Source organism: Schistocerca nitens, chromosome 2, assembly GCF_023898315.1.
Source record: "Schistocerca nitens isolate TAMUIC-IGC-003100 chromosome 2, iqSchNite1.1, whole genome shotgun sequence".
Classification (NCBI taxonomy): Eukaryota; Metazoa; Arthropoda; class Insecta; order Orthoptera; family Acrididae; genus Schistocerca; species Schistocerca nitens.
The window spans coordinates 315928651-315950194 of NC_064615.1; the positions used below are offsets into that span (position 1 = coordinate 315928651).

The 21544-nt window shown below is 41.4% G+C and overlaps 1 protein-coding gene across 1 annotated transcript in view; it reads right to left on the reverse strand.

The window, feature by feature from the left end:
- Nucleotides 1-21544, reverse strand: part of LOC126234384 (torsin-1A-like) — an 89201-nt gene that overhangs the window by 39465 nt on the left and 28192 nt on the right. The window contains exon 3 of the mRNA XM_049943071.1: nucleotides 10604-10755. Coding sequence (XP_049799028.1) covers nucleotides 10604-10755 — 152 coding nt within the window. The remainder of the gene's footprint in view (nucleotides 1-10603; nucleotides 10756-21544) is intronic.

The following is a 21544-nucleotide window of genomic DNA, read 5'->3' on the forward strand; positions in this document are numbered from 1 at the left end:
CCACCTCAGAGATGGCTACATCAGTAACTCCATCCATATCAAACCTACTAACCACCAGCAATACCTCCACTCCGACAGCTGCCACCCATTCCATACCAAGAAGTCCCTTCCGTACAGCCTAGCCACCCATGGTCGTCGCATCTGCAGTGACGAGCCGTCCCTCTCAAAATATACCGAGGGTCTCACTGAAGCCTTCACTGACCATAATTATCCTCCCATCCTTGTACAAAAACAAATCTTCCGTGCCTTATCTTTCCAGTCTCCACCACCTCCCAAAGTCCCACAGTCCGGCCACAGAGGAGCATGCCCCTTGTAACTCAGTACCATCCGGGACTGGAGCAACTGAATTACATTCTCCACCAGGGTTTCGATTACTTCTTGTCATGCCCTGAAATGAGAAATGTTCTGCCCACTATCCTTCCCACCCCTACTACCGTGGTATTCTGCCATCCACCAAACCTACACAATATACTCATCCACCCTTACACAACCCCTGCTCCCAATCCCTTACCTCATGGCTCATACCCCTGTAATAGACCTAGATGTAAGACCTGTCCCATACATCTTCCTACCATCACCGACTCCAGCCCAGTCACTAACATCGCCTATACCATCAAAGGCAGGGCTACCTGTGAAACCAGTCATGTGATTTACAAGCTAAGCTGCAACCACTGTGCTGCATTCTATGTAGGCATGACAACCAACAAGCTGTCTGTGCGCATGAACGGCCACCGACAAACTGTGGCCAAAAAGCAAGTGGCCCACCCTTTGCTGAACACGCTGCCAAACACGATATCCCTCATCTCAATGACTGCTTCACAGCCTGTGCCATATGGACCCTTCCCACCAACACCAGCTTTTCAGAATTGCGCAGGTGGGAACTTTCCCTGCAATACATCCTACGTTCCCGTAACCCTCCTGGACTCCACCTTCGTTAGTCACTGTCCTCACCCATCCAGTTACCTCCCTGTTCCCATTCCAGCACTACACAGCTGTCATTTCACCACCACATCCAGTCTTTTAATTTCTTTTTATTTCTCTCGTTTCCACCACATACCCCCTACCCCCTACCCCCTCCGCACAATCTCTCCTGCCCTCCGTCTAAACTGCAACACTTCACTGTCTGCCACTCCCACCATGCTATCCCTCCCCCTCCCCGCCCCAGCTTCCTCCTTACCTCCACCCAGTCGCCACTCCCATCATGCACTGGTGCTGCTACACGCAGTGTGGTTTCAGTTCTCTGGGACTGCAGACATGTGTGCAAGTTGCGTTGCGTGAGTGTTTGTACGTGCGCATGTGTGTATGTGTGTCTACTGCTGACTAAGGCCTTAATGGCCGAAAGCTATAATTATGTGAATCTTTTTGTTGTGCCAATCCCGACTCAGCATCTCCGCTATATGGTGAGTAGCAACTTTCCTTCTCTGGTATTGTTTAGTAAAACAATTGTCAGATAAGAAACTTATAAACATAGGTGTTCCTCAGGGTAGTGTATTGGGTCCATTTCTGCTCTTAGTATATATTATAGACTTCCCAGATAGTATAACACAGGGAGAAAAAGTTCCCTTTGTTGATGAAAGCATTATTATAGTCACTGAAAAAAACACAGGAACTCCGGTTAGAGTAAGCAAATGAAACGTTCCGGAATGTTTACAATTGGACCGTATGTACCAAACTAACATTGCATATAAACGAAAACAGGAAAATTAAAGAGACCGTGGGAGAAAAGAGAACAATGTGTATGAATATCAAGAGCTCAGATGGAAAACCTGTTCTAAGCAAAGAAGGGAAAGCAGAAAGGAGGAAGGAGTATATAGAGGATCTATACAAGGGCGATGTACTTGAGGGCAATATTATGGAAATGGATGAGGATGCAGATGAAGATGAAATGGGAGATATGATGCTGCATGAAGAATTTGACAATATGGAAATGGAAGAGGACGCAGATGAAGATGAAATGGGATGTATGATATTGCGTGAAGAATTTTACAGAGCACTGAAAGACAACAAAAGGAGTAGACAACATTCCATTAGAACTACTGACAGCCTTGGGAGAGCCAGCCATGACAAAACTCTATCATCTGGTGAGCAAGATGTATGTGACAAGCGAAATACCCTCAGACTTCAAGAAGAATATAATAATTCCAATCCCTAAGACAGCAGGTGTTGACAGGTGTGAAAATTACTGAACTATGAGTTCAGTAACTCATGGTTGCAAATTACTAACACAAATTCTTTACAGACTAATGGAAAAACTGGTAGAAACTGACCTTGGGGAAGATCAGTTTGGATTCTGTAGAAATGTTGGAACATGTGAGGCAATACTGATCCTACGACTTATCTTAAAAGATGGATTAAGGAAAGGCAAACCTACATTTCTAGCATTTGTAGATTCAGAGAAAGCTTTTGACAGCGTTGACTGGAATACTCTCTTTCAAATTCTGAAGGTGACAGGGATCAAATACAGGGAATGAAAGGCTATTTACAATTTGTACAGAAACCAGAGGGTAGTTATAACAGCCAAGGGGCATTCTCTTATTGTCTAAACTATTTATCATCCATGTTTCACTTCCATACATGACTACACTCCATACAAATACTTTCAGAAACGACTTCCTGACACTTAAATCTATGCTCGATGTTAACAAATTTCTCTTCTTCAGAAACACTTCCCTTGCCATTGCCAGTCTACATTTTATATCCTCTCTACTTCGACCATCATCAGTTATTTTGCTCCCCAAATAGCAAAACTCCTTTACTACTCTAAGTGTCTTATTTCCTAATCTAATTCCCTCAGCATCACCCGACTTAATTCGACTACATTCCATTATACTCGTTTTGCTGTTGTTGATGTTCATCTTATATCCTCCTTTCAAGACACTGTCCATTCCGTTCAACTGCTCTACCAAGTCCTTTGCTGTCTCTGACAGAATTACAATTTTATTTCTTCTCCATGGATTTTAATACCTACTCCGAATTTTTCTTTTGTTTCCTTTACTGTTTGCTCAATATACAGATTGAATAACATCAGGGATAGGGTACAACCCTGTCTCACTCCCTTCCCAAACACTGCTTCCCTTTCATACCCCTCGACTCTTATAACTGCCATCTGGTTTCTGTACAAATTGTAAATAGCCTTTCGTTCCCTGTATTTTACCCTTGCCACCTTCAGGATCTGAAAGAGAGTATTCCAGTCAACACTGTCAAAAGCTTTATGTAAGTCTACAAATGCTAGAAATGTAGGTTTGCCTTTCGTTAATCTATCTTCTAAGATAAGTCATAGGGTCAGTATTACCCATGTGTTACAATATTTCTATGGAATCCAAACTGATCTTCCCCGAGGTCCGCATCTACCTGTTTTTTCCATTCATCTGTAAAGAATTCGTGTTAGTATTTTGCAGCTGTGACTTATTAAACTGATAGTTCAGTAATTTTCACATCTGTCAACACCGGTTTTCTTTGGAATTGGAATTATTATATTCTTCTTGAAGTCTGAGGGTATTTCGCCTGTCTCATACATCTTACTCAGCAGATGGTAGAGTTTTGTCAGGGCTGACTCTCCCAAGGCCATCAGTAGTTCTAATGGAATGTTGTCTACTCAGGGGCCTTGTTTCGACTGAGGTGTTTCAGTGCTCTGTCAAACTGTTCACGCAGTATCATATCTCCCATTTCATCTTCATCTACATCCTCTTCCATTTCCATAATATTGTCCTCAAGTACATCGCCCTTGTATAGACCCTCTATATACTCCTTCCACCTTTCTGCTTTCCCTTCTTTGCTTAGAACTGGGTTTCCATCTGAGCTCTTGTTATTCAAACAAGTGGTTCTCTTTTCTCCAAAGGTCTCTTTAATTTTCCTGTAGGCAGTATCTATCTTACCCTTAGTGAGATAAGTCTCTACATCCTTACATTTGTCCTCTAGCCATCCCTGCTTAGCCATTCTGCATTTCCTGTCGATCTCATTTTTGAGACATTTGTTTTCTTTTTTGCCTGCTTCATTTACTGCATTTTTATATTTTCTCCTTTCATCAATTAAATTCAATATTTATTCTGTTACACAAGGACTTCTACTAGCCCTCGTCTTTTTACCTACTTGATCCTCTGCTGCCTTCACTACTTCATCCCTCAAAGCTACCTAATCTTCTTCTACTGTATTTCATTCCCCCATTCCCGTCAATTGTTCTCTTATGCTCTCCCTGAAACTCTGTACAACCTCTGGTTTAGTCAGTTTGTCCAGGTCCCATCTCCTTAAATTCCCACCTTTTTGCAGTTTCTTCAGTTTTAATCTACAGTTCATAACCAATAGATTGTGGTCAGAGTCCACATCTGCCACTGGAAATGTCTTACAATTTAAAACCTGATTACTAAATCTCTGTCTTACCATTATATAATCTATCTGATACCTTCTAGGATCTCCAGGCTTCTTCCATGTATATAACCTTTTTTCATGATTCTTGAACCAAGTGTTATCTATGATTAAGTTACGCTCTGTGCAAAATTTTACCAGGCAGCTTCCTCTTTCATTTCTTACACCCAATCCATATTCACCTACTATGTTTCCTTTTCTCTCTTTGTCCTACTATCGAATTCCAGTCACCCATGACTATTAAATTTTTGTCTCCCTTCACTATCTGAATAATTTCTTTTATCTCATCATACATTTCATCAATTTCTTCGTCATCTGCAGAGCTAGTTGGCATATAAACTTGTACTACTGTAGTAGGGGTGGCTTCGTGTCTATCTTGGCCACAATAATGCGTTCACTATGCTGTTAGTAGTAGCTTACACGGACTCCTATTTTTTCTTCATTATTAAACCTACTCCTGCATTACCCCTATTTGATTTTGTATTTATAGCCCTGTATTCAACTGACCAAAAGTCTTGTTCCTCCTGCCACCGAACCTCACTAATTCCCACTATATCTAACTTTAACCTATCCATTTCCCTTTTTAAATTTTCTAACCTACCTACCCGATTAAGGGATCTGACATTCCACGCTCCGATCCATAGAACGCCAGTTTTCTTTCTCCTGATAACAACATCCTCTTGAGTAGTCCCCGCCCGGAGATCCGAATGGGGAACTATTTTACCTCCAGAAAATTTTACCCAAGAGGATGCCATAATCATTTAACCATACAGTAAAGCTGCGCACCCTCGGGAAAAATTACGGCTGTAGTTTCCCCTTGCTTTCAGCCATTCGCAGTACCAGCACAGCAAGGCTGGTTTGGTTAGCGTTACAAAGCCAGATCAGTCAATCATCCAGACTGTTGCCCCTGCAACTACTGAAAAGGCTGCTGCCCCTCTTCAGGAACCACACATTTGTCTAGCCTCTCAACAGATACCCCTCTGTTGTGGTTGCACCTACGGTGCGGCTATCTGTATCGTTGAGGCACACAAGCCTCCCCACCAACGGCAAGGTCCATGGTTCATGGGGGCGGGGGGGGGGGGGGGGGGAAATTTCCATTATTGTTATTGTTATACCATTATTGTTATATATTTTACACTAAACTGCACAAACAGACCAAACTTGTAATGTTCAGCTACAGTATTACTATTGTACTGCTTGACACACTTAAGTTATTCAAATATCTGGGCATAAGGTTGCAAAGCAATATCAAATGGAACGCACATGTGAGAACTGCGGTAGGGATGGTGAATTATCAACTTCAGTTTGTTGGGAAAATTTTAGGAAAGAGCGGTCCACCTGTAAAGGAGACTACATATAGGATGCCGGTGTGACCTATTCTTGAGTACTGTGTGAGTAAGTGGGATCCATACCAGGTTGGATTGAAGGAAGACATCAAAGCAATTTAGAGGTGGGCTGCTAGATTTGTTACCAGTAGTTAGAACAACATGAAAAAGTTATGGAGATGCTTCGGGAACTCAAATGGGAATCCCTGGAAGGAAGGCGAAGTCTTTCTTGAGAAACACTATTGAGAAAACATAGAGAACTGGCATCTGAAGCTGACTGCCAAGTAATTCTACTGCTGCCAACACACATTGTGGACAAGGACAAAAAAAAAGTGTAAGGGCTCATACGGAGGGATATAGACAGTCATTTATCCCTTGCTCTATTTGCGGGTAGAACAGGAAAGAAAGTGACTAATAGGGGTACAGGGTATCCTCTGCCACGCACTGTACAGTGGCTTGCGGAGTATCGATGTAGATGTAGATATTATAAAAAAAATTTCTCTGTATCTTTAAACCATGCTGGATGTAAAATTTCAGAAAACATCAATTTTTGAGGAAACAATTGTCAATTCAGCACAAAGTACTTTGAATGTTTTGAAAGATTGTGATAGTTGGACCTGTGTTTCTACGGCCAATTTTTTCCTCAAAAACACTTGAGACTGGTTTTACCCACGAGGTATGAACAAAAGGTATTTGGTATTTTTCTAAAAAAAAAAAAAAAAAAAAAAAATAATTTCAATCAAAACCTGCATACCTCTAAAAGTTCACATAATTGATGCTGTTGTGTCAACAACTAATGCTTCAATATAAGACTGAAGACCACATTCAATGAGAGTTACATACACAGCTGTAAACAGTTCCACTTTAGTCACAGACTGCAATGAAGGCATGCCAAGAATCTGCCACAATTTGAATGATGATGTTATGTGGGGGCACGACAGAAAGGTCATTAGCACCCATATCCAACCTGAAAGAATCATGTGAAGTATTTCTCATATTGTTACCTGCTATTGCTGGTAGTAGTTTACTATGCTAACAGTATGCAATTTCTTATCCTTAAATTGGTCTTGATTTCAGTATCCCTTTCTCATGTGTTTCCTCCCAGGGCTTTTGAACAGAATGCCTGCTGACTGTGAAATGGTCGGTACCTTGATCTAGCACTTTGATTGCAGCTACCATGATATGAAATGCTTCTCTGTCACCATCCCACATTTATAAAAGTCGGCAGCAAGTGTGGGAGCCATTCTGGAATTTCTTATCTTTAAATTGACCTTTTCTCATATGTTTCCTCCCAGGGCTTGTGAACAGAATGCTTGCTGACTGCAAAATGGTCGGTATGTGAGTTGCTTCTCTGTCACCAATCCCTCATTTATCAAAGTCAGCAGCAAGTGTGGGAGTCATTACTGCTTTAAATCCTCTTTTCTTTTTTAATTGCGGCAATGGAATTTTTGAGACAGTGTTATCAGTCAATATTTGTGAATTTTCCTTGAAATAAAGTAACTCCAATTCAAAGCTATTTGATCTTGATGTCACAATTCAACAAGTTGGTCTGAGAAAAAAAACTATGAACAAAATATGATTAAAATTATCAACACTAAATGAGTAGTCAATTTTTCTTTTCTTTTATTTTCAATGCGTTTTTAGTTGTTATATATCCATAAATAAATGACCTTAATTTGCTCTCGTCACTTCCTAGCTGCCTCTGCTCACTGAAATGTTGTTCTCTCTTTCTCAAGAGGTGACAATCAATTTAATTCATGAAGCCTGGGGCTGTCATTTCAACCGCTGGTTGATCAAAAACCGTTTTTCTTCTAAATAGTAATGATATTTAAAGGATAAGCTTCGCCTGTGTAAAAAAAGTCTTCAACTTTTTGAACAAAGTCTGTTTCTTTTTGGCTTAAAATATCAATTGTCTTTCACCATTTTTTTGTACTTGCCTCCATTGTTGATACCACCTATCTAATTTTTGAATGCAGTTTTCAATTACTGTATCAGAATTCATTCTTTTTCCCAATAAACCAACACTCTCCACAGAAGTTAATTTACACACCCACAGTCTGTGGAAAACAACAATTAATATTTATTTCACAGACAGTAGTTTGCTTCCAGTTATTTCATGAGAGTGCCACATGAGTAAATAATTTTCTCCAGTAAACAAACTGTAGGCCAAGACATTGTACATCAACCCTGCTACATTCCCTCAAAGCTGACACATTAGTGTGGCAGTCTGAGTTGGGTTGTTTAGTGTCTGAACACGCATGACAAGGCCGCTTCATTTCATGAGAGTTCTCCATTATACCCAGGAAACAGAACCATGCAAGAGAGAAATGAATTCATCACGCGAGTCAATCTATTGGAAGCAGAGTGTCGGGTCCCACTTAGAGATGAGCAAGGGAAGAACTCAGCACACGGTTGGTGCAGACAGCTAATGGCGAAGCACATGGCACAACACATGACATGATATGCCAGGTGAGGTTCATGGTGGACGAACCTTGAGTAAGCACTGGCCTGCACAGCCTACTACCACTCGCACCTAAACACCTCCGCCAACATGTCTGCCCGTACAATGCGTCGCATGTGCCTTTCATGGCAGATTTCCGCACTATGCTACTGTGCTACACATGCCAGCTCACCAGCTCATCTGCCTCTATCTTGATGTCTGATGGGATACTAAACCCTCTCCCTGAAAAAACCACACAGTGCCAGAAATTAACAGCCTTGAGTGCGACCTCCAGCAGAGAACCCAAGAGGCCCCTGGAGAACCCGACAGCAGACCAGCCATCAAAAGAGGCAATGCCAAAGCCTATGGTTCTGACAGAAGAGTAGAAAGGCAGGGAAGCTGTGGCAGCGAGGGGGCTTAGGGCGTGCACTGACTGCAATGGAGGCTATGCCACCTCTTCTGGCAAAGGAAGGTGGGGTGCAGTGGAGGAGGAGGAGGAGGAGGAGGAGGAGGAGGGTGGATTAAAAACCAGGATGACAGAGCGCAGGAAGGGGCCACAATGGGGAATCACACCGCTTTAAGTGGGAGCCCTCACCAAGAACAATTTTGTGACTGAAACTGCCACCTAGCAAACCAGCACACCATGGCAGTGATGTCAAAATGGGGTATGGGCGTAGTTTATTTGCGTGGTGGGTCAGCTGCTCCCTACCAGCACCCACCACAAATAACTTCCGATTTTTGCAGGCCCATCACAACACCTGGTAGCCATCACTGTTAAAAGCCAGATTACATGCCATGAAAGTCATCAAATTTCTATGAGACAAACTGCTGACCTTTGTTGGCAAAAATTACCGACAACATGCAAACTGTGGCAGTTGATGACACGGAGGACAGCTTGGCTATGTACGGAAAATTGGATAACGAATCAACTAACTACAGCAACATGCTGGTCAAAAAAGGAGCCAGCAAAATTGACGTGCACTGTGTCTCAGTGGTGGATCAACACTGGGCAAGGAGAGAACTAGCATGCCAGTGCAGTCTGGTTCTGTGCACAAGCCCTCCAAGAATGCACCAAATGTTCATTGTCACAATCAATCATTGGTCAGTAGACCTGACGTCACACCGGTGTCTTCATATGAGTCATACCCCTGTGAGACACATGCAGCAACTGGAGTAGGCAAGGACGCAATGCTGGTTAATTGAAGACAAGACAGCATTTCTTCTCTGTGGCAAGCATGACAACCCCCTGGACAATGTTGAGCTGATCACGTAGGAGGAAAATCATATGCTGCACCCAATCCCCGCACAAAGAGACCTGCTCTGGCCAACCCAACCGGATCGCCAATATGGTACACCACAAAAACAGATCAGTCGCCTTGGTGGTTGTGGATTCATGTGCTGTCAATGGAAGGCCTGACAGGGTTCGCTGTGGGGTATAATCTAATGCAAACACAAGAGCCTCCTGCTGACAGAACTATGAATCAGGCCCCACTGGTAGCCATGGTGGAGTGGTAACAAATGTCATAATAATATTTACTGAAAAAGACGGCCCAGTGCTGAAACCGATGGGCAGTCCTTTCCAGCAGATTGGAACGAGGGCCAAATAAAGAAATCAATGGCATGTGGTTGGTGATGAAGAGGAATGTGGAGATGAGCAGAGGAAGAACTCAACACATGGCTGGCACTGATGGCTAACAGGTAAGCACTTGGCACAACACGTGGCACAATATGCTCGGTGAGGTTCGCCTGCACAGCCTACTGTCGCCAACAGGTAAACACTTCCACTAGCCGGTCTGCCCAAACTATGTGTAACATGCAGAAGTAATATTTTTCAAAGGTGATGGTTTTATTTTTATGGATTTTCTGATTTTGAAGTGTCAGAGATTCCCCATCCCCTTATCCTACTGAGTCCAAATTTCACGCAGCTCATTTTTACATGGGCCTGGGCCTTTGAACCATTGGAGGTTTAGAAGGGCCATTCCATAAATTGCCTTCTTTCATTGTTCAACAGTAATAACAACATAACCAACAGAACACCACACACTGAAGGCTGTACAATTACAAATCAATCCCCACATCAATGGAGACAGTTGAAGTATCAGATACACAACTTTCTACATAAACCTAACCTGATACTAGAATCAAGTTGATAGAAGGCACTCAAACCAAATTATTCTCTTCCAGTCAAACTAACCATATTCAGTGGCCTCCCCTTGTTGAAAGGCAGAGAGATCTCAACATTTTCTTCACATTCGTTTGCAACAGTGTGTGGAACACTAAATGTGACACATATACTACTGAGCAATTTCCTGCACTCCAAAAATAATCAAGACACAAAAATGTTACTTGCTATCAGAGATGCTGTGCATCATAATACAGTATACTATATTACTTTGACAACCATGTTCATTTATTTATATATAACTTGAGCCACAGGAAATTTAGTGTGTTACTTACTATGCCACAGAAAATTTACCTGAAGTCAACTCCATCAATGTTGTTGTGATAATCTAAGTAAGGTTTGATACCATCTAATACTCCTGGTGGTATTTTGTCCACTTCATCAAAAATAAATAGTGATGCAGCACAGTTGCTCACATTGCCTCTGACCCAAGATGCTAACTGTTCCTGTAGAGTATAATGTTTATACTATAAAACCAAATAAAGTACACTTAGGAATCAAAATTTTCTATGCCTATATGTAGGGAGTTATTTTAATCAAAAGGTCATCGTGAAGTCCAATGTTTACAAATTTGGATTTTCTTCTACATAATTCTCACAACACATGGAATTATTCAGACATTTCTTTTCACTTGTCTATAAGAGTAATTAGCTATTAATTTACAGTCATGGAAAATGTAATTTCTGATATTAAACCCAATTCCATGTTATGTACAGAAAACATCATAACTAACTGTACTTTTGAATACAAAACTACATGGAAAATATGCTACAGAAGTTAACTGTTACTGAAAATTCTCACCTACCACTAAAAAAAAAACACACAAAATGTTTTTTATGTATCTATAATATGGAAAGGATGTATTGCTAATTACCATAGAGTCACAGAGAAGTGCAATTAAAGAGACTGCTAAAACATTAAAACTTTTGAACAAGGTCCTCCTCCTGCAGTAGAAAACACACGCGTCCATACAAGCACAATCCCACACACATGGTCACTGTTTCAGGGTGCTAGAGCCTGACTGCAACTGTGTCTGATAGGACAGAAATCAGGGATGAGTGGTGGAGGTAACAGGAGTCATGAGGCATGGAGAGGGAGGGACAGTAGTGTACAGGTGGAGGAAGATGCTAATGCTGCCCAGCAGGGTGTGCAGGGACAGGGTGGGGACAGGGCAAGCATCAGGAAGCTGTGCTCAGGAGAAGGTGAGGGAGAAGGGGTGAAGAGGAGGAGAGAAATGGACTGCCAGTGTGCACTTGGTATGTTTGCTGGGAGGACTCATCTGCGATGCAGAGGAGGCCCTGTCATTGGCTATCGACTGCACTGGGTGCAACCGGCTGCACATAGTGGCACATGTGGCACGAATGACACCTGCTGCCTAGGTTCTGAGGGCATCCTTGGCCTTTTCAGTAGATGGCTGATTTGGTGGAGGCAACCAGCACTGCATGTGAGGTGCAGGCTAAGCTATTTATTTGTAGCACCGTACACCCAGGATTGATTGCAGTCCTCTTGTTTGGAGCAAAGTGGAAGATCTAAACCAGAGGTTCAGATGACTCTGCGATGGTAGTGGATGTGAATTTCTTGAATTCCACTATCGGGTGCAGAATTGTAGTATGCACCTTAATAGGTCAGGTGTGCACTACACACAGGGAGCAGCTACTAAGGTAGCAAAGTACATGTGGTGTGCACAAGGGGCTTTTTTAGATCAGAGAAACCCTTCCTTGGAATCAAAGAAGATTTTCCTGATAAATTAGCCACAATAGCCTCAGAGAATGTTCGTCCCTGCAGATCAGAGTTAGAAAAGGTTAATACGATTTTAGAAAACTGTAGGAACATCCATGAAAAGATCCCAGAATTAGTATCACTTACTGAAGTTTATCAAACATTGGAAAATCCGGGTCGGAATGTAACAATATTATGAAAAGTAGTAGTAGTAGTAGTATGGTGTTCTGCCTTAAGGCAGATCTTGTCATGGGTTAAGCCTCTTCCACTTTTGTCTGTCCACAGTCAGTCTTTTCATTTCTGAATATTTGTCTCCTTTGATATTGTCCAGCATTTGATATCTTCTTTTTCCTCTTCCCTTTCTTCCCTCCACCATTCCTTCTATTCCTTCCTTCAATAAACAGTCCCTCCTCAAACAATGTCCAATCCAGTTCCGTTTTCTTTTTCATCCCCAACTCTTCTTAATACTTCTTCATTCCTTACTGGGACTTCCCATTTCACTTATTCCATTCTTATCCATATTCATACCTCTAGTGCCTCAATCTTCTTTCATCTTCCTTCCTCAATGTCCAGGTCTCCGCACCATACAGTGCAACCCTCCAGATGTAACATTTGGCAAGTCTTTTCCTCAGATCTTTGCCTAGTGGTCCACAAAGTAATTTCTGTTTCCTCTTGACTCCTTCTTTTGCCATTGCAATTGTTTTCCTTATTTCTGTTGAGCAATCGTATCATCCATATCCATATCCATATATTATGAAAACGATAATTGGTACTCACCATATAAAGGAGAAGCTGACACTGAAACATCTAGATGTCAGACACTCAGATCGGTACCAAATGTTATGTGTCGATAGAGTATCAACCAAAACACCAATTTAGTTTGTGCTGTGTGCTGTCGTCCAGCAGAACATGTGTAAATGGTAATTAAAAGTAACACCAGCACTACAGAGTACAGGAAAAGCGCATCTGTGAGCTGCAAATGGGAAGATCTCTGGTAGGTGAGTTGGTAGAGCATCAGATCTTTGTACTAAAGGTCCCGAGTTCAAAACACACTGATGGCGAATTTTTTTCAACAGTTTACGCATGAAATTGTTATACGGGAGAGCATTTTTCTGACATCTAATAGGACGTTTCGGAGTTTGTAGCACTTTTCTTCTGGAAGCCTGCTTTCGATTCATTAGTTGAAAGTAGCAAACCTGTACAGTACATTTGTACACGCAGATGTGGTGTTATCTATACAAATGTATGCTATAGGTTTGCTACTTTCAACTACTGAAGTGAAAGCAGACTGCCAAAAGAACAGTGCTACAAACTCCGAAACGTCCTTTCTGATGTCAGAAAAATGTTCTCCCATATAACAATTTCACGCATAAACTCCCATACAACAATTTCATGCGTAAACTGTTAAAAAAAAATTGCCATTAGTATGTTTCGAACTCGGGACCTTTAGTACAATGATGTGACGCTCTACCAACTCATCTATCAATAATCTTGACATTCGCAGCTCACAGATAAGGTTTTCCTATTCCTATATTTTGTAGTTCTGGTGTTAGTTTTAATCACCATTTACACATCTGCTACTGGATGACAGCACACAGCATGAACTAAATCAGTGTTTGGTACAGATCTTAGTGTCCGAGATCTGGAGGTTTGGGTGTGAGTCACAGATAGGCAAAAAAAAGGACTATCAGAAAATGAGCATCAAAACTGGTGCCAAAGACAGTGACATTGTTCTTGATGTCTAGTCCCAAAATTACTTTGAGCAGATAGTTACAGAACCAACTTGTGAGGGTAATTTCTTACACCTCCTGGCAACAACCAGACCTGAACTTATCAAATCAGTTAACGCAGAGGAAGGTATCTGTGATCATAAGGCTATGACAGTATCTATGACAATGGGTCTTACAAAGAATGTTAAGAAAGGCAGAAAAATATTTTTGCGTAGCAAGAGTCACAGGATACAAATTTCGGGGTATCTGATATGTCAGCATCAAATTTTCGATGATGAGGATGAAGATGTAGAAAACAAACGGAAAAAATTCAAAGGAATTGTGCAACATGACCTCGACACATATGTTCTGAGTAAGGTCTTACGGGATGGGAAAGACCCACCATGGTTTAATAGTCACGTTAGAAAAGTGCTATGTAAACAAAGAGAAATTCATCTCTGATTCAAGAGAAGTAAAAGCCTAGCTGACAAACAAAAGCTAAACAAAGCATAAATGAGAGAAGTGTTCAATCACTTTGAAAGTAAAACTTTGTCAACTGATCTGAGAACAAACCCTAAGAGGTTTTGGTCTTATGTAAAATCAGTAAGTGGGTCAAAATCATCTATTCATTCATTCAGTGGCCATACTGGCACTGAAATGGAAGATAAGAGAGAAGGCCGAAATATTGAATTCACCCTTCTGAAATTGTTTCACCACTGAAGATTGCAAAACAGTCCCTTCTTTCAATCACTGTATGAACATTGAAATGGCAGATATTGAGATACTCAATTGCGGAATAGAAAAACAACTAAAATTGCTTATTATTGGAAAGATGTCAGGACCAGATGAGATACCTATAAGAGCCTACAAAAATTATGCAAAAGGACTTGCTCCCCTTCTAGCAGTGATTTATCATACATCACTTGAGCAATGAAGGATACCTAGCAACTGGAAGAATGCCCAGGTAATTCCCATTTTTACAAGGGACAGTAGGACAGATGCACACAATTATAGACCTACATCGTTGACATCAATCTATTGTAGAATTATGGAACAAGCTTTATATTCAAGAATTATGACGTTCTTGGAGAATGAAAATCTCCTCTATAAAAATTAACGTCGATTCCACAAATAGAGATCCTGCGAAACTCAGCTCACTTTGCTCCTCCATGAGATTCACAGTGCCGTAGACAATAGCACTCAAGTTGATGCCATGTTCCTTGACTTTAGAAAGGCATTTGACACTGTCCCACTCTGCCATTTAGTGGAAAAAAAAAAAAAAAACAACGAGCTTATCGAGTACTGGAGCTGATTTGTGACTGGATTCAAGACTTACTTGCAGATGCAGATAGAGCTCAACATGTCGCTCTTAAAGGAACAAAATCGACAGATGTTGTTGTTGTTGTGGTCTTCAGTCCTGAGACTGGTTTGATGCAGCTCTCCATGCTACTCTATCCTGTGCAAGCTTCTTCATCTCCCAGTACCTACTGCAACCTACATCCTTCTGAATCTGCTTAGTGTATTGATCTCTTGGTCTCCCTCTACGATTTTTACCCTCCACGCTGCCCTCCAATGCTAAATTTGTGATCCCTTGATGCCTCAAAACATGTCCTACCAACCGATCCCTTCTTCTAGTCAAGTTGTGCCACAAACTTCTCTTCTCCCCAATCCTACTCAATACCTCCTCATTAGTTACGTGATCTACCCACCTTATCTTCAGCATTCTTCTGTAGCACCACATTTCGAAAGCTTCTATTCTCTTCTTGTCCAAACTGGTTATCGTCCATGTTTCACTTCCATACATGGCTACACTCCATACAAATACTTTCAGAAACGACTTCCTGACACTTAAATCTATACTCGATGTTAACAAATTTCTCTTCTTCAGAAACGATTTCCTTGCCATTGCCAGTCTACATTTTATATCCTCTCTACTTTGACCATCATCAGTTATTTTACTCCCTAAATAGCAAAACTCCTTTACTACTTTAAGTGTCTCATTTCCTAATCTAATCCCCTCAGCATCACCCGATTTAATTTGACTACATTCCATTATCCTCGTTTTGTTTTTGTTGATGTTCATCTTATATCCTCCTTTCAAGACACTGTTCATTCCGTTCAACTGCTCTTCCAAGTCCTTTGCTGTCTCTGACAGAATTACAATGTCATCGGCGAACCTCAAAGTTTTTACTTCTTCTCCATGAATTTTAATACCTACTCCGAATTTTTCTTTTGTTTCCTTTACTGCTTGCTCAATATACAGATTGAATAACATCGGGGAGAGGCTACAACCCTGTCTCACTCCTTTCCCAACCACTGCTTCCCTTTCATGCCCCTCGACTCTTATAACTGCCATCTGGTTTCTGTACAAATTGTAAATAGCCTTTCGCTCCCTGTATTTTACCCCTGCCACCTTCAGAATTTGAAAGAGAGTATTCCAATTAACATTGTCAAAAGCTTTATGTAAGTCTACAAATGCTAGAAACGTAGGTTTGCCTTTTCTTAATCTTTCTTCTAAGATAAGTCGTAAGGTCAGTATTGCCTCACGTGTTCCAACATTTCTACGGAATCCAAACTGATCTTCCCCGAGGTCCGCTTCTACCAGTTTTTCCATTCGTCTGTAAAGAATTCGCGTTAGTATTTTGCAGCTGTGACTTATTAAACTGATAGTTCGGTAATTTTCACATCTGTCAACACCTGCTTTCTTTGGGATTGGAATTATTATATTCTTCTTGAAGTCTGTGGGTATTTCGCCTGTCTCATACATCTTGCTCACCAGATGGTAGAGTTTTGTCAGGACTGGCTCTCCCAAGGCCATCAGTAGTTCTAATGGAATGTTGTCTACTCCCGGGGCCTTGTTTCGACTCAGGTCTTTCAGTGCTCTGTCAAACTCTTCACGCAGTATCTTATCTCCCATTTCGTCTTCATCTACATCCTCTTCCATTTCCATAATACTGCCCTCAAGTAGATCGCCCTTGTATAAACCCTCTATATACTCCTTCCACCTTTCTGCCTTCCCTTCTTTGCTTAGAACTGGGTTGCCATCTGAGCTCTTGATATTCATACAAGTGGTTCTCTTCTCTCCAAAGGTCTCTCTAATTTTCCTGTAGGCAGTATCTATCTTACCCCTAGTGAGATAAGCCTCTACATCCTTACATTTTTCCTCTAGCCATCCCTGCTTAGCCATTTTGCACTTTCTGTCGATCTCATTTTTGAGACGTTTGTATTCCCTTTTGCCTGCTTCATTTACTGCATTTTTATATTTTCTCCTTTCATCAATTAAATTCAATATTTCTTCTGTTACCCAAGGATTTCTATTAGCCCTCGTCTTTTTACCTACTTGATCGTCTGCTGCCTTCACTACTTCATCCCTCAGAGCTACCCATTCTTCTTCTACTGTATTTCTTTCCCCCATTCCTGTCAATTGTTCCCTTATGCTCTCCCTCAAACTCTCTACAACCTCTGGTTCTTTCAGTTTATCCAGGTCCCATCTCCTTAAATTCCCACCTTTTTGCAGTTTCTTCAGTTTCAATCTGCAGTTCATAACCAATAGATTGTGGTCAGAATCCACATCTGCCCCTGGAAATGTCTTACAATTAAAACCTGGTTCCTAAATCTCTGTCTTACCATTATATAATCTATCTGATACCTATTAGTATCTCCAGGATTCTTCCAGGTATACAACCTTCTTTTATGATTCTTGAACCAAGTGTTAGCTATGATTAAGTTATGCTCTGTGCAAAATTCTACAAGGCGGCTTCCTCTTTCATTTCTTCCCCCCAATCCATATTCACCTACTATGTTTCCTTCTCTCCCTTTTCCTACACTCGAATTCCAGTCACCCAGGACTATTAAATTTTCGTCTCCTTTCACTACCTGAATAATTTCTTTTATCTCGTCATACACTTCATCAATTTCTTCATCATCTGCAGAGCTAGTTGGCATATAAACTTGTACTACTGTAGTAGGCATGGGCTTTGTGTCTATCTTGGCCACAATAATGCGTTCACTATGCTGTTTGTAGTAGCTAACCCGCACTCCTATTTTTTTATTCATTATTAAACCTACTCCTGCATTACCCCTATTTGATTTTGTATTTATAACCCTGTAATCACCTGACCAAAAGTCTTGTTCCTCCTGCCACCGAACTTCACTAATTCCCACTATATCTAACTTTAACCTATCCATTTCCCTTTTTAAATTTTCTAACCTACCTGCCCGATTAAGGGATCTGACATTCCACGCTCCGATCCGTAGAATGCCACTTTTCTTTCTCCTGATAACGACGTCCTCTTGAGTAGTCCCCGCCCGGAGATCCGAATGGGGGACTATTTTACCTCCGGAATATTTTACCCAAGAGGACGCCATCATCATTTAATCATACAGTAAAGCTGCATGTCCTCGGGAAAAATTACGGCTGTAGTTTCCCCTTGCTTTCAGCCGTTCGCAGTACCAGCACAGCAAGGCCGTTTTGGTTAATGTTACAAGGCCAGATCAGTCAATTATCCAGACTGTTGCCCCTGCAACTACTGAAAAGGCTGCTGCCCCTCTTCAGGAACCACATGTTTGTCTGGCCTCTCAACAGATACCCCTCCGTTGTGGTTGCACCTACGGTACGGCCATCTGTATCGCTGAGGCACGCAAGCCTCCCCACCAACGGCAAGGTCCATGGTTCATGGGGGCAATTTCTGGAGTATTTGAAGGAAGTATGATAGGCTTTGAGGGTGTTCACAGATGATGCAGTTGTCTATAACAAAGTAGCAACACCGAAAGATAGTAATGATTTGCAGAGTGACTTCCCGAGAATTGATGAATTGTGCAGGCTCTGGTAGCTGACCCTGAATGTAAATAAATGTAACGTATTGGCATAAACAGGAAAAGAAATCCACTACTGTACAGTTACACTAGTAATGACAAACCGCTAAAAACAGTATCTACCGTAAAACATCTAGGAGTAACTATCCAAAGCGATCTTAAGTGGAATGACCACATAAAACAAATAGCTGGTGCAGATTCATAGGAAGAACCTTAAGGAAATGTAACTCATCCACAAACGAATTAGCTTATAAGGCACTTGTTCAACCATTTCTTGAGTGATATTCATCTACCTGGGATCCCTACTGGACAGGACTGATGGAAGAGATAGAGAAGATCCAACAAAGAGCAGTGCATTTTGTCACGAGATTGTTCAGCTGGCACAAGAGCATTACGGAGGTGCTCAACAAACTCCATTGCCAGACATTACAGGAGAGGCATTGTGCTTCACAGAGAGATTTACTATTACAATTTTGAGGGAAAACTTTCCAGGAAGAGTTGGACAACATATTACATATTGCATAATGGTAACGAGAAGAAAATTCAAGAAATTAGAGCCAATACAAAGCCTTACCAACAATCATTCTTCTCATGCACTATTCTCGAGTAGAACAGGGTTGGATGGTTCAGTTAGTGGTACAAAAGTACCATACACCATTCTGTGGCTTGTGGAGTATGGTGTGGTTGTAGGTGAGAAGGGGAAAGGACTTGTAGGTGTGCTGGGGGTATAGATGTGCATAGCACTGGAGTGGGAGCAGGGCAATTTAGGAAAGTTTGTATTGGTAGGGGGAATCCAGATGGCACAGGCTGTGAAGCAGTCATTAAAGAGAAGCACCTCATGTTGGATGGCATGTTCTGCAACTTAGTGGTCCAGGTGTCTCTTGGCTAAAGTTTGGTGGTGGCCACTCATGTGGACAGATAGACAATTAACTATTATGCCCACATAGAAAGCAGCACAGTGGTTGCAGCTTAAATGGTAGATCACATGGCTGCTTTCACATATGGGCCTGCCTTTGACAGAGTAGGAAATGCCTGTGACAGGTGTGGAGGTAGTAATGGGAGGATGCGTAGGACAGATCTCACATCTAGGTTATTACAGGGATATGAGCATGAGGCAAGGGGTTGGGAACGGGGCTAGAGTAGGGACTGAGGAGGATGGTGGGGAGGATATTCCTCGTTTCAGAGCACAATGACATATAACTGAAATCCTGGCGGAGAGTGTGATTTATTTGTTATCCAATGTTATCCGACACAGTGGCCATATCTGTGTGTGTGTGTGTGTGTGTGTGTGTGTGTGTGTGTGTGTGTGTGTTTTGTGGTTGGGTGATGGTGGGTGTATTTTCTATTGCAGAAGGACTGTCTTAAAGCTTTAATAATTTAACAGTCTTTTTCACTATGCCTGCCTGTGACACAACCTGTCTATATGCTGAGTAGCAATCTATCCTTCTCATATTGTTATTATTCCATCCTGGGCATTATTTTACAGATTTATCTCATCACATGATGCCAGTTAAGTGATAGTAGCTTTGTGAATAACTTACAGCGTTTACAGAGTAACATAAAAACACAAAAATAAATGTCAGATAAGTTTGCTAAACCTTTACAGTCACAGTGAGCTCATCAGTATATCAACCCTTTGACTGAAATAAACTACCGCAGCAAACTAAGTTTCCTGTTTTGAAGGTGCAGTGGATCAATATAGCAGTCTCTGTAGGTGAAAGGCAGTGCAACAAAAGTGAATCATGGAAGGCAGAGAAGCAAGAACATAATTCCAGACAACGTTTGCTCAGCTACAGCAAAAGGTAGTTGCTTGCGGTACATGGGGATCTGGGGATTCATCTTATAAAGCTACCATTACAATAAGACAATGTTACAGGCCTAAAGTAACCGTACATCAAGAGTACTTGCTGCTACCCTACTCATTTGAAGTTTTTGTATGTCCATCCTTGTGATTGAAGGTCTGAGGGACTTCGGCCATCCACTATGTAAGAAAATGAAACACCTACAGCTGTCCTTATGACGCCATTTATAGTATGGCTCCAGTTTTGGCACTTCAATGCACTATCTTCAGGCCTTAGCTGATGCCAAGAAGGCTCACACCATCCACATACAGGCTGTATCAGTGGCCAACATCTATAACTGGTTTTTGCAGATCACCTGTAACTGCAGTGTTGTCTCTCCAACCATCCAGAAAGACAACATTGCAGTTACAGGCAATCTGCAAAAACCAGTTAGAGAAGTTGGCCACAAGTCCTTGAGTTTCATGCTGTTGTGGTGCACTACCAATTTTTGCACTGTAATAGTGTGTGGAACGGAGAGAGGTAGAATGCTGTAAATAATTTGTGTGTGCTGTCAGCACTGAGCATGTATACACGATGACACACTTTGTGAGAATGTTGTCACAATTCACCACGACAAAGTGAATGTTATCTCAAAGATCGTGCTTGGTCATCAGGGAGATTTTGTGAATAAGATCTTCAAATGCAATCTTATATCAAGGATATAATATGCAGCGCAACGATTTCAGGCATAATGAGTGGTGTATCAAACAAACATAAAATTTATCATTTTCATTCAGAACAGGAACATGAATTTTTTTGTATCAGAAAGAAAGGCATGGCATTTGTTTATTGTGTCAAGCTGCTATTGTATTTGTGAAAAAGGTAAACATGGGAGACATTTCAAAACTGTGTGAATGCCAAGTTTCCTTCATACAAATCAATTAAGTTTTCAGCAAAATCAGTTCACAAAACCGCTGGATAAAAGTGTTGCTGCCATTCTTGCTTCTTATCATGTTTCAAATGTACTGGCAAAAAGGATGAAACCCTTTGAAGACAGTGAATTCATAAAAGAAGCATTTCGAGAAGCTGCTGATGAGCTGTTTCAAAATTTTAAAAATGAGTCTTGAAATAGTGGGTGCCGTTGAATACCTTCAACTTTTGTCAAGAACAGTCACAAGATAAGTTTAAACAATATCTAATGATGTTTCTTC